The sequence below is a fragment of the Schistocerca gregaria genome, chromosome 2 (assembly GCF_023897955.1).
Source record: "Schistocerca gregaria isolate iqSchGreg1 chromosome 2, iqSchGreg1.2, whole genome shotgun sequence".
NCBI classification, from domain to species: Eukaryota; Metazoa; Arthropoda; class Insecta; order Orthoptera; family Acrididae; genus Schistocerca; species Schistocerca gregaria.
In genome coordinates this window covers 389,280,219-389,294,476 of record NC_064921.1, presented here as the reverse complement: position 1 = coordinate 389,294,476, position 14,258 = coordinate 389,280,219, and the positions used below count along the sequence as shown (strand labels likewise).

General features: G+C 36.2%; 1 protein-coding gene across 21 annotated transcripts in view; it reads left to right on the top strand.

The window, feature by feature from the left end:
* LOC126321101 (zinc finger CCCH domain-containing protein 13-like) overlaps positions 1–14,258 on the top strand; it is a 229,314-nt gene that overhangs the window by 197,934 nt on the left and 17,122 nt on the right. For all 21 annotated transcript variants that reach the window (XM_049994147.1, XM_049994156.1, XM_049994170.1 and 18 more), the window contains one exon: positions 14,046–14,200. In XM_049994147.1, the coding sequence (XP_049850104.1) occupies positions 14,046–14,200 (155 nt within the window). The remainder of the gene's footprint in view (positions 1–14,045; positions 14,201–14,258) is intronic.

Here is a 14,258-nt window from a genome sequence, read left to right as displayed (position 1 = left end):
GGCGGATCAGATGCGAAATTTTGTGGAGCTTAAATTGACTCCTTAACGTCGGGGGCTTAGGGTTCATGTTTATCGATGCCTTTTTTCTAATTCCTGATCAACTTCTTAGTATTCCTAAGACTCACTCTAATATCCCTCTGTATGGCGGGCATCGGGTCTACCTCTAGTGGTATGATGCCATTCTCTTCAAAGAACATTTCCGTTTTCTGAATATATTCTTTTTTTGTAGAAACGATAGTCATGTTCCCCTTATCGGCCTTAGTTATTAGGGCTTCATTATTTCTTAGTTTTTCGTTAATGTTTTTAACATATCTTTCGTGAACGTATTACTACCTAGACACTCTTTTTGTATTATTTTAAAAGCATCATAAGCAAGCCTCGTTTGGATATTTTTATCTGCTTTACCACTATCAAGGCCAACCTTAAGATCCACTACCAACTTCCGAAGATTTTGAGACTACTTTTCCTCCAAGAACATAATAGCATTCAAAGTAATTTTATGCATCTGTTGTTTTACCTTTTTTAATAAATTGGATTGACCTGAGCTCTTTATTCAGTCATGGAGAACTATTTACTGCACAGGAGATTCAGGATAAATACGAGCTGGGAGTGGTTCTAATTTTACAATACATTAAATCTAAAATCTTTTAGAAATTTTGCAACTGCCCAGTGTCTTGTTCATTTTGAGTAATCTTAATTGGTTTACAATGTAAAAATTTCTTACTTTAATACCACCTAGTCATTAGTTTCTGCAGCAGTTAAAATGAGGTACAATAACAGTATCATGACTTGGTGATGCCTTTTAAATATTTCAATTGTTTGTCCCTTGTGTCTTCATTTGATCTGAAAAGAACTGTATGTAGCATTTTGACCCATTCATTGAGTTTGTGTGAAACCAGAACTTTCTAGGGTTTTCCGACAGATCTTGTACTGTGATCTGACTGTGAATATTGTTGTAGATTTCCCACATAGTCCTTTTTGCAATTACACAGATTGCCATTAAATCTTATCCAACAGATTCCTTGTATTCTCCTTTGTAATGAGTGTAGTAGTCTTAGTTTTTGCAGTACAAAGAATGCTATTCAACAATGTGAGGTCTCTGTCATCATTTATTATCTTACGTAGTCTTGTAGACGATAGTACAATTGAACTTATTTTACCAATGTGCTTCTATTCCAATGTCTCTTCATCTTCTTTTTTGTTTGTAATGCATATTTCATGAAGATCTTTTCAAGTTTCATGTACCCAATTGTTTTTAATTTCCATTGAGAGGACAAGGTAGAGATCCTTTTGGTCAGTTTATTTTCATTCATTCTGAGGAAGTAGCCATAAAATTTCATTATTCTTTGCCTCCAAATTTTGATATATGTCATTAGACTTTCATCTCTTCCAGATTCCGCCAACAACAACAGGACCAAAATTTTTCTTAGTATTTTCCTTTTTTCTCATTCTTCATATTTAGTTAATGATCTGTATCCAATGGTTACAGTCTCTGATGCATGTAACACATCCGGTTTGCTTACTGTTTTGTAATGATTTAATTTTGCGTTATGAGATATTGATTTTTTTATTGCACCTGTTTGATGCAACTCTGTAGGTTCTTTGTAATTAATTGATTGTCTCTCTGTTTGTTTCACAATGTAATCAAGAGGCTTGGATGATTTCTTCTAGATATTTAAATTTAGATACGTGAGATATTTTGCTGAACTGTGTGAACAAGGGTTGTCCATCTAAGAACTGAGGGAAACCTTCCATGTATTGTTTTCTTGTAAGAAACTTTTAACTCAACTTTTAGTTGCTATTTAATGTCTTTTTTGTGAAAGTTAATCACTTCTTCTCTGTTGCTTGAAGAGATCCTAGATTGTCTGCGTAAAGTAAACATAGTAAATGAATTTTAGTTTTGTATAGTCTGTCGGAGGTCATTCCTTTTACTTCCTTTATCCAATTCCCTAATTATCTCTTCTAATAGTCTGTATGACTGTTGGACCCCTGTTTTTATGTCAAAAGGTTCAGACTTTTGTATGGAAATTTAACTTTTGAGCTGGTATCAGTTAATACTTGTTTAAACAAATGTCTTTTCTTTCTATCCACTGTAAACTCTTCAGGTGTATTAAATAGTGTACATTTATCTATTGAATCATATATTTTTTTGAAGTCTACAAAGGTGATCACTGTTCGTCTGTGATTGAGTCAATAATTTGTTGGTCATTTTCTTTGATACATGCATGTTTCATTCCATCCGTATTTTCCAGTATCTTTCACTCATTCTGATCTTTTCCAGCTTTCCTCATCTGTAAATACACTTTTATCTGTAGCAGAGGTTGAAAATACCACTTCAGTTGTAAATTACTTTATTTTCACACAACTGGTTTCAGACTGTTATAAGCCCATCCTCAGATGTCGTTCCATAGGCAGCACACCGCGCCTGGTTCACACGGCACTCAGGGACCACAGCACAGCTACGACACCTGAGGATGGGCTTATGACAGCCTGAAACCGGTCGTGTGAAAATAAAGTAATTTACAGCTGAAGTTGTGTTTTCAACCTCTGCTATAATGCTCAGTTGCAGATAATTGTTCGCCTTTTCACTGTTTTCGTTTGTCTATTTTTGCTTTAAACCTCATTTTCTTGTTTTTCTGTTTGTGGTGATTTTCTGTTTTATTTTGCAGATCATCCAAGCTTATTTTTAATTCTCCCATATAATCTCTAAATTTCCTTGGTCCATCTTACTTGTTGTTTCAAATTTCAGAATTTATCTATAATTCTTCATGTTAATCTGGTATTCTGCTGTCCTCATGAGGCATCCAAAGAGAAGATACTCATCTTGCATATACTATCTGTAATAGGCTTCAGTTGCCTGTACAACACTTCATTTGGTGCTATCCTCCAATGTCCTCTTTAATATTTTTTATTTATTCATGTACTAGCTATTCTTTTCTCTGCTTTTAGTATTTTGCAACTCTCTGAGTGACTTTAAAAAGAGTCTCACTTGCATGTTTCCTCTGGCTGAACCATCATCTCACAGTACTTTAATTTTCCTACCTGGAGTTTCCATTGTTAATTTTTGACCCTTTATCATTTTAGTAGTCCTTTGTTGCCAAGCATATTTTTCATTCAAATTATTTGTTATAATTTCTCCTAGTTATTTAAACTATTTTTGTTTTTCTGTTGTTTCATTTTATTTGGTATATTATTAGTGGGTCTGTTTCTATCATCTCAGGCTTTTCAAATGATATCTGCAGTTCTATTTTTTGTACTATAATTTGTAGGCTTATTATTGATTTCTAGTTTCTTGTATGTTATTAGCTAGTAATACTGAGCCATCTAAAGATTCTGAGCAGTTTAAATTTATTTGATCTTTCTTGCTTCCAGATGGAATTGTCTTAGCATTTTTCTTGTACCATTCTCTTACCTAGTAACCAGAGCACAGTTGAAGAGTAGTGGTGGTAGACCATCACCCTTCCTTAGCCCAGTTTTAATCATAAACAGCTTAGATAGTTATCTGAATTTTCTTGGATTTTATGACAGTTAATTTGGCCATAATTATTGATTTGTGGTGAAGTCCCAAATCCCTTAATATGTACATCAGTGAAGATGTATGGATATAATCAGCTTTTTTGAAGTCTACACGTCTTGTTGTTTTGTCGTCTTTTGTTGACAACCATTGCTAATTTTAAAGTCATTATCTGTTCCGAGCAGCTTGTGCAGGGTCTGAGTCATCCTCGGTAGTCTCCTAGCTCCAGTTCATGTTGATCTTTACATTGATTGTACAGAATTATTGTCAAGGCTTTATATGTGCAATTCAAGAGGGAGAAACCTCAGCAGTTACCCAATTTTTTTTCTCCTTTTTGAGTTATGAATGTATTATATCCATAGTCCCATGATCTGGAAGCTCTTCTTTGTTCCAGATTTTCACCATGCAATGATGTAATGATGTCTTTGGTGGTACTGCTGAATGTTTCCAGAGTTTTGCAATGTTTAATCATCTCCACATGCTTTGTAATTCTTGAGCTCTCTCAAAGCTTTGTAGACTTCATGGAATGTTGGTGGGTTTATATTTTATAGTGTTGGTTTTATTGCGGTTTCCATGTTTATTTGAAGAATTGTTGGGGGATCTTCACAATTTAGTAGTATGTTAAATGTTTCTGTTGAACTATCTGTATTTCCTCTGTTGCTATGACCATCTTATTGTTTTTATTTTTTAGCATTAATTTTGAAGGATCATATCTTTGGAGTTGCCTGCCCAAAATTATGTGGCAATCTTGTGGGTTTGTTTTCTTATTATTTGTTTCCATCATTAAAGGTATATCTGTAATCATTTTTTGGCTTATCTTTCTTTGCTTTGTGAGTTCCAGTTGTGATTCGCCTGTGTCTGTGTATGTGCGGATGGATAATGTGTGTGTGTGTGTGTGTGTGTGTGTGTGTGTGTGTGCGTGCGAGTGAACACCTGTCCTTTTTTTCCCCCCTAAGGGAAGTCTTTCTGCTCCCGGGATTGGAATGACTCCTTACCCTCTCCCTTAAAACCCTTATCCTTTCATCTTTCCCTCTCCTTCCCTCTTTCCTGAAGAAGCAACCGCCAGTTGCGAAAGCTAGAAATTCTGTGTGTGTGTTTTATTTATTGTGCCTATCTACCGGCGCTTTCCCGCTTGGTAAGTCTTGGTTTCTGTATGATCTAAAAGCTCTCAAAATCCATCCACATTTTCTCTGTCTTCATTCTTATTTTTGGTATAATTAGTTGGGCATGGGCATTATTATTATGTATATGGCATTTGTAGTTTTTGTAATCACTGTTAAAAGCTTTGGGAATTGTGTTTTGAGTTCTATTTTGAATGCTATTATTTTGATGTTGACCACAAATTCTGTATCAAATTGTGGAAATTGCTTCATTACTCTTTTCTCATATTCCCTTGTAAATTCTAGATCCTTGTGATTGCACCAGATCCTGATCAGTGTCTCTCATTTCTTGGAGTCCCGTTACCAGAATTTCTTGTTGATCTATTTTAAGCTTTAAGTATAATTCTTTTATGATTGTGTGATTGTAATCATATTTGTATTAGTAAATAGACATTATGTTGTGGACTGTGTGTGACCCTACCCCTTAGGTTAGAAAATTTTAATAAATAATATTCTATCATCAGTCACAATTCTTTTTATTTACAAATTGCTGTTCAGTGGATTTCGGAGCTAAAACTCCATTTTTGAGGACTGTATGAATATACTGGCCATTACATGTACTTCACCAATGCATAAGATGAATGACATCGTCAAATGCAGGTAACATGCGACTAGATTTTGTTTCTGTCATTTCTCTAGATTTATCTAATTAATGCTGCCCGAGGTATAGTTTGTCTCACTATATCTAACAGCTTTGTCATTCTGTCACTGTTAGGTGAAAAACTGAAGAGATGTAATGTTCATTGTATTCATACAGCCCTTGAAAAAATAGGGCTATAGCTCTGAAATACATCAGACTGCAATTAGAAAATTAAAAAAATTGTGAGTGATGCCAGAATAATAATAATAATCAATCATCTGTAACCAGAATGATATTTCTCACTCTTTTTATTATTTTTATATTTTTAGAGAATGTTAGTGACTGTTTACCACTTTTACTTTCAGCTATTTGTCAGACCATCAGAAAGAATATAATTTGTGAACCATGATGAATGGTAGAACATCATGTCAATTCACTTCCATTTTCATCTGTCTGACTTTTTTCTGGGTAAACACTCTGAACCTGGTTCATAAGCCAAAACTAAATGTGTCACTATGAAGATATCATAACAGACGTACAGTCTAAGTCAAAACATTCCTCATTCACTCCATTTAAACTTTACAAGAATTTAGTTTTCTGCAATAAATTTTGTGTGTTTCACTTTAAGCAAGTAAACATTTTATATTTCCCATCATTATGATCAGACAAGCTGCTACAAAACATGAAAAATCTGCTATAAATAGAGGAGGACTGTAAAATTAATTGTTTTCATTATTAAGTGTGAATTTAATAATTTATATCATTTGTATTTGTCAATCTGTTGTGTGATTCTGAGCTTTTAGAATGGACCATTTTCCCTCCGAAAACACACCATATCTGTGAGGAGATGTAATCAATTTTATGGATCACGTCACTGTTCCTCATTGGATATTAATGCCACTATTGCTCTGTGCATTGGCAGTGCATCTCTTGATCTGATGTTCTCCTGGGAAATGAAATTCTGACATGATAATTGATGAGATGCAACAGAGAGTATATTCCTGGTAGCTGGAAATTGCACCAAAATGGTCATGATTTTGTTGCATAGTTTTCTGGTTTCACTTGCCGAGGTACCCATGCAAGTTAACACAACCCCTTCAGGGTCAGGGAGATATGCTGGCCCCAGATCGAATCAGCCTGGCAGATTGATGACAAGGGGTTGGTGTGCCGCCCAGCCTGGATGTGACTTTTAGACAGTTTCCCCACATCCCACTAGATGAATACAGGGTTGGCTCCCGTGGTCCACCTCAAATACATGTCGTGTAAACATTTAGTATGCTTTCTAACACTAGGCGCATGGAATTTACTCTATATGCAAACAGATGGGGTACACTGCTTTTGTTCCCAGTGGGAAGGGGAGACGGACTAGGAACTGTGGCAGTTGTTTGGTCTTCGTAATCACTTTCTTAGCATCAGCATTTCTGGTATCACATGAGTCACAGTTTTCTGTCAGTTCCACTGTACAAAGTGGACAAGTCTTTGATGTTCATTTTGTGTCTATGTTCTAAGGTATGACATCATGTAAACACCTCCTGATTTATTAATGCTGTCGTGATTATTCTGCCTACATCTGTTTATAGGCACTAATGTCAGCATATCATCATGCAGTGTAGCTCACTTGATTCTGTGGTATCTTTTCACAGTTACTGGGCCATCATCAAATGACTGTTTCCTTAGTGACTTAGATCAGCAGCTTTCCCCATTCTGTCCACACTGAGTCAATCAAAGCATTTCCAGTACTTGCTGCATACCTTTTACTCATGTACTCCAGCTACAATTGGTTTTTTTTCATGCTTTTTTTATTTTATTTTCTTTCCAGTGTTTGCTCTACAATGCTTGCAATTCTCATCTTATGTGTACTTTTCAGATTCATACTGTTATTCATGATTTTAGAACATTTAGTAAGTTGTTTCACTTTGCCAGTTGATAATGACTGTAAAATGCAGATCATAGTAGACTGATGAAGTGCTATTGCTAAAAACATGTCATTGCTGCAAATAATCCCAAAGGAGTACCCAAATACACAATTCTTATTGCGCAGGCTGGGAACATTGTTCAGAACACTTCATTGAATCCCATGACAAACTGCTTAGTGTTTGAAATGCTGAAATTTCAGAATTGTAATTACAAGCTACCATCATCACCAGTTTTTTATTCCTGGTTGATTTGCAGGGTAGCATTCAATGCCATAGGTGTCAATGCGCAAAAGACAGAGCAGGTAAAAATGAGGTAGCCACACTATGTGCATGTGATGTGCACTGCTTGAGCTACATTGTTAGGTATGTCTCACATGTATGTAAGAGCATTACATGGGCTCAGACGTGACTGTCCATAGCTGCTGGGCTTTTAGTTTTCAAGTAAGATTTCCCAGTAAAGATTTAGCCAGCAGAAGACATAGAATATTGAATGATGACATGAAGAATTTGCAATTGTTGTTGGGGGGTGCTAATGAAAAATTAATTTCAGGATAAAAAAATTACAATACAGCATTTTCGCTTATATATGACACTCCAAAATATTATAAACATCGTGATTGGTGTATTACCCAGAGTACTCTTACTTGGGAAAGTAAATAATTAATGAGATTGTAATCAAGTGTGCTGACTTCTTCCTTGTTGTCCTTGTCTGACAGAGTTTTCATATATTACACACAACTTGCCCATGAGAATATTTAATATCATCAGCAGATTAACGTGAAAGACGGTCATTTTTAAAGTGTTATTTCTTTTTGCAATATACAACTTTCCTTTACCCTTATTTACAAACAGTTTCTGAGGCTAGTGATACAGAGGCAGTTGTGGTACTTCGCTTACATTCCAGCTAATTATTTCATATTTGTAATGAGTCAGCTAGAAGAGGCTTATAAATATATGGAAGTCCACTCTAGTATTCATTGATTTGGTTATACCTTTGAAAACAGCAACCCCTTTCATATGTGTAATTACTTTTTTCCTTAGAATAATTACAGTTATCATACATATTGAAAATAATGTTTGTGAATGCTGCTCAGTAAATAGCAAATGTCTGGTGGAATTTCATCCAGTAACAAAGTTTATATTCTTTTTTGATTTCTTTGAGGTCCTTTGATAAAATCTGGAATATGATCATAGATCACAACAGTATTGTTGCTATATATACTAAGACCATAATGCATACATTTTGTTGACCTAATTTCTGCATCCATGGCATTATTCTACTGAATATGCTTTGGACACACATGTTTTGAGTGTATTTCTACAGAAGCTTGCAGTGTAAGTGAAATTGTTCAGACTGTTGTTCTCATTGTAAAAGGTAGGTTGTTCATATAGCTGGATGTTGTCCTATTTGAGAATGATCATATTGGATTTTCATTTTATACTCTTGAAATGGTTTGATGTTTCCTTTTTTATTCCATGTGTCAGGGTCACGGATAATATTATGAGAAACAAACCACATTTTACATTTAAGTTGTATGCTATGTTTTGAGTGCCTTTCTGAACAAACAAATCCATTGTCATTAAAGCATCGTATCGTTCCTGTGCTATCTGGTATTTAAAATTGTTCATTGTTCTTTCTTGATCTCATGATATTCAACATGCTCGGTGATTTATTAATCAGATCATCTGTACCCAACAACTTCAGTTCATTTTTCATATTCTTTAGCACAACATTCAATTCCTGAACAGCTTTCTGAGCAATTTTTCTTGGTTTTTCTCTTCAGAATTTTATTTGTTGAACTTTTAAATTATGAAGAAATTTCAGAATGGTCAATTGGAAAGTGCTGTTTCATTACAATATTATTTATGATTTTACAAAGTCTCATATTTTGGTCAACATTCTTTCATTTTTAATTCCAAAACAGTCAACATTTATGTATATCACAGTCTGCTAAATGAGGTTCTGTATTTAGTGGCATTAAATATACAATTTCTGAGCCAGTTTTTGTTATTTTCCTCTCACATACTGCTTATAGAATGTTGATTTAGAAAGATGCTTTTTGTTTTATAGTTCTTTGTGCTCTCTCTCTCTCTCTCTCTCTCTCTCTCTCTCTCTCTCTCTCTCTCTCTCTCTCTCTCTCTCTCCCTCCCTCCCTCCCTCCCTCTCCCTCTCCCTCTCCCACTCTCCCGCCCTCTCCCCCCACCCCTCTCTCCCTTTTTTCTGATTTATAATTGCCTGTGCCCTCTCTATTTCTCACATTTCCATTTTTTGCTTGCAACCTTTGTGTGTAATTAGAATATCTGTTTTCATTGTGTTAAGATACAGATTGTGGCAGAAATATTGACTGATTACATTTAAGCACTAGGGATTAAAACTGTGTATGGAGTGCACTTATACCACTATTGCCCATGGCTTCCTAGGAAGCAGGTGTATACATTGCATTGTTAACCACAATGGTTCACACATATTGCTGTCATGTTTTCAGCTGTAAGTTCCATACAGAGATACATTTATTGTGTAAATTACTTCCTTAGTGTTACCAACACATTATAAATATATTTAAACATAAAATTAAACACATATATTGCTTAACCTAAAAAAAATTAATATGCAGTAGTTACACAGTTTATCATTACATTCACATGCAATTTATCAATACATTCACGTCTCTGTCAACAGTACTTGGAAATAATCACAGTAAATGAATAACTAAGTTTAACTTCACTCCCATTTTACTAATCTGAGCTAGATCACTCATGTGAGGTATAAAACATCAAGAAAAACACTTAAGTTTTCAAAATTGGTCTATGGGAAGTCTCAGGTACTCATTGTATAATCTGCTGTCATTCTGTCTACTTCTTGATTAGTGTATTGTACAATGCAGTCAATTAAAGCTTCCAACAATCCTGAATGTTTTTTGAATTTTTTGCTTCCACCTTATACTTAGAAGCTGATGAACAGTTTTTACTGGAGGAGTTTTATGCTTGAACCATTTTGTTTTTCCATCCCTACCTTGATGCATGTCACAAATTGAATAAGTTTCAGAATTGCGGTCAGACTGCTCTGTTATTGTGTCAGTCTCTTCATGCTCAAGCTGTTCGCCAGTATCTGAAGACTGGCACTTGATGTAGATGTTCTCATTGCTGATTGCTCTAGCTACATCAGTGCCTGTTCATCTGGCATGACTCCTTCACTGTAAAATTGTATACATTTCAACATCTGACAGAACATTTCATGTACTCGGTGTAACGGATTGATGCAGTATGTAAATTTGAGTAAGAATACTTACCTTATTGGGTATACACAGAATACATTCAGGAGAAAAAAAATTAACTGATTCACATATTACTAGCTCAAATTAACAGACTAAAAGAGCAGCAAGATGGTGTTTTAGGAATGCACTGGATATTGTTACATAATAATTTCTATGTAAGAAAAGAAAAATCTGACAGTGTGCACTGCTTCAGACAAAACCACTATCTGTAACCTTTATTTGTAATTTGACTGACAAAAGATGCATGAATTTCAGATAGAGATGTCAAAGAAAGGATTTCTAGATCAACATTTCAATATCTTTTAAATATATTTAAATATTTCAGTAAAATAATGAACGTTAAGATTTTTCACAAGCATGAGTGATCACAGGTTAAAAGCATTGTGTAGCTGCAGAGTGTTCACTGTTGTGGAACTTCCTGGCAGATGAAAACTCGTAGCTAAAGGTTGGAAGATAGGAAATGAGGTACTGGAGGAAACAAATCTATGAGAATGGGCCATATGTCATGCTCAGGTAGCTCTGTTCGTAGAGAACTTGCCTGCCAAGGCATAATCCTTGCTTTGAGTCCCAATCTGGCACACTGTTTTAATTTGCTAGGAAATTTCAGTGTGTTTCCACTTTGAAAGTCATGCTGGGTTTTGCATTGCAGCCCAGTGTACACAGCAATCAGTACAGAGTGTTAGTTTAATTATCATCATTCTTTTGCTATCAAAGCATTTTTTACATATGGATATAGTGTAATCTATAAACACAAGATTTGTTTTGTCTACACTTTTACATCAGCTGGAATGGACAAATTCCATCATGGAAGGCTACTACAAGGTGGGACCAATTATACTATAAATGGCTTGCTTCCTAGATTACATAGTGACTGTGAGGACCAAAAAATTGTACTTTGAAAACTAAAATGTTGTGACATTAATGACATAACTGTGCTTTGATTGAATTATTCAACAGAAAGCAGAGGGTTATAGTCTCAGACTGTGTAACAAAAATGATGATGATGCCGTAATTTGGGGGGGGGGGGGGGGCAAGTCCCACAAGAATACCTCACACCGCAGAAGTTGAACATGCACCAGAACACATGGATGTGGTTAGCCCATAGAGAGCTCCACATCCGCGGAGGCTTTTCTGTGCAGCAGCTCTCGCGCAGCGAGGGTGCCACCGCTACGCCACGTGCAGACAGTGGCCAATAGCCGCTCCCTCCGGTTTCGCATATAGGGATCCGCTCTGACCTAGTCCAGTCAATCTGGTACTCGCTCTGGATTGAGTTTCTATCTTGGCGGTACTGCGTTCTTGTCGTTGTTCATTGTTGACGTTTGCCTTGCTCTGGTTCCGAGTGGATTTACTGTTGATGTTTGGTGTTGTGGTTTCTACAAGCCTCCGTTGTTTATCTCGTCCTTGTTGTGTTGGTCATAGTCGGTCGTGGTTGGTTATAGTCGGTTGTTGTTGGTCATGTCGTCCGACTCGTCCTTGTGTTTACCCGTTGGTGCGTGCTCCACCGCAGGCGGCTTCCCCACCTGGCGGCTCCGATCTGCAGCCCAAGGCGTTCCCACAGTTGGTTGTGGTTACTACAGATAACAAGTTAAAATGCAGTCAGAACATAGATAAAGTACTCAAGAAGCTCAGTTCAGCATGTTTTGCTCTTAGAAGTAGACAGTTATTGTGTTGACATAAAAACAAAGGTGTTGACTTATTTTAGATATTATATCTACCTGTTTTCATATGGAATTATTGTCTGGTGGAATGCAACTGAAGTAAATGGAGTGGTTATTCAGTAGAAGAGAGCAGTAAGAATGGTGTGTAAAGTAGATAACTATACAACTCGCAGATGTCTGTTTAAATATGTTTTAGTTCTTATACTCCTTTCTCAGTAAATGGTTTTTGTTGTTGATAATAAAAATCAAGTGCAGATTAACTGTGGCTGGCACAGTCACAATACAAGACACAAAAATAATGTTCATGTACACCATGCCTCCTTGTCAAAAATTAAGATAGGAGTTTGATGCTCTCTCCCCTCTAACATATGGCAAGAAAATGGGAATCTTTACCAAGTCAAAATAAATTAAAAACATGCTTAATTAGCCAGTCCTATTAAACAGCAGCAAGTTATTGTAACTGAAGAGGGAGCAACACTATTTCTTTTATTTTTGCTTATTTATTTAGTTGTTTATGTCCTGAGTAGCAGCATTATGTATGATTTATAGCATTACATTTAAATAGAAAAGCTACAAATACTATTGAGCAGTATAGCGATAGTATATTGTTAATCATATGTAGTTTTAATTCTTCATGCCATAATGCAGGGGTGGGCAGAAATATGGAAATGGGAGAATTACATTCTTGAAATTAAATGCAGATGCTTGTTGTGTTGTATTTATTCCACCAAGAACAGCACCTGTGTGTAGTGTCCACAATATGTAGTAAGTGTCAAGTCACGGTCAGAACATTGTTTTGTGTAGATACGAGTGAATTATGCTGGAGCTAAGTGATGTCGAACATGGACAGATTGTTGGTGCTCATATGGTGGGTGCTTCCGTAAACAAGAACACTGAAGTCTTTGGTGTTTCAAGAGACACAATATCAAAGATTTATACCACATACAAGGAAAGCAGAATAATATCAACCACTAAGTCGCAACACAGATGAAAGTCTGTATCATTGAAGAGCAATGTGACAAAAAGTAAGAGAAGGACAACTGCAGAAGTCACTGCAGAACTGAATGACGCACTTGCACCAAAACAACGTGAAGGGAGCTACTTAAGCAGGGAATTGGGGCGAGGTGGATTTCCAAAACCACCATCACTTATGCAGATATCCATAATAGGAAAAAGTTGTAGCGAAGCCATTAGACCTGGACTGTGGAGCAGTGGGAGAAAATCATTTGGTTGGATGAGTCCTGTTGTACACTGTTCCCAACTTCTGGTTGAGTTTACGTCCAGAGAGTGAAACATGGTGGAGGCTCGATGATGATTTGGGTAGCCATATCATGGTACTGCTTGGGCCCCAAGGTTATTCTGCAAGGTCATATTACTTCCAAGGATTATGTGACCATTTTGGCTGATCAGGTCCATCCCTAAGTACAATATTTGTTCGAAGATGACAGCACCCCTGTTCACACAGCTCACATCGTGTACGACTGGTTTTTGTGATCATGAGGATGAATTGTGACCACCAGTCGCTAGATCTCAATATTATTGAGCCTTTATGGTCTGCTATGGAGAGAAGTGTGCAGATCATTGTCTACCTCCATTATTATTATCTGAACTTGGCATTTTTTGCAGGAAAGCCATAAAGGATCTGTATTTACCCATTCCGAGAAAGCTGGAAGCTGTTTTGAATGCCAACAGTTTTCTTACACCATAATAGGCATGGTAATGTGTTGCTTTTTGTGTCTCCATATTTTTGCCCACCACCTGTATAGTGTTTAAAACAGGTCACTGTTTCTGGTGCACATGGTGTTTTCTGGATTAATTCAGAATACAGATTACTTTTAAATGAAAACCAATTAATCATTCATTATACAGTTCTTTGTGTTGATAAGTTGTATAGGCAATCATTCTATTATTTCTTATCATATTTTTCTCATAATTATTCCAGGATGTACCAAGTAACATGCAGGTGGCTAAGGAGGTACCGACATCCTTAGCTGCATCCATATGTGTGAAGGATCAAGAAGGTGGGGATCACGACGCTGCAGAGCATGAGGAGCGTACATTGGTTGTGTCCGATTCAGCACGAGAAGCTGATAACAGGTGAGCATATTTGACCAAACATATAGACACGGAACATTCTTAGTATATGTGAATAATT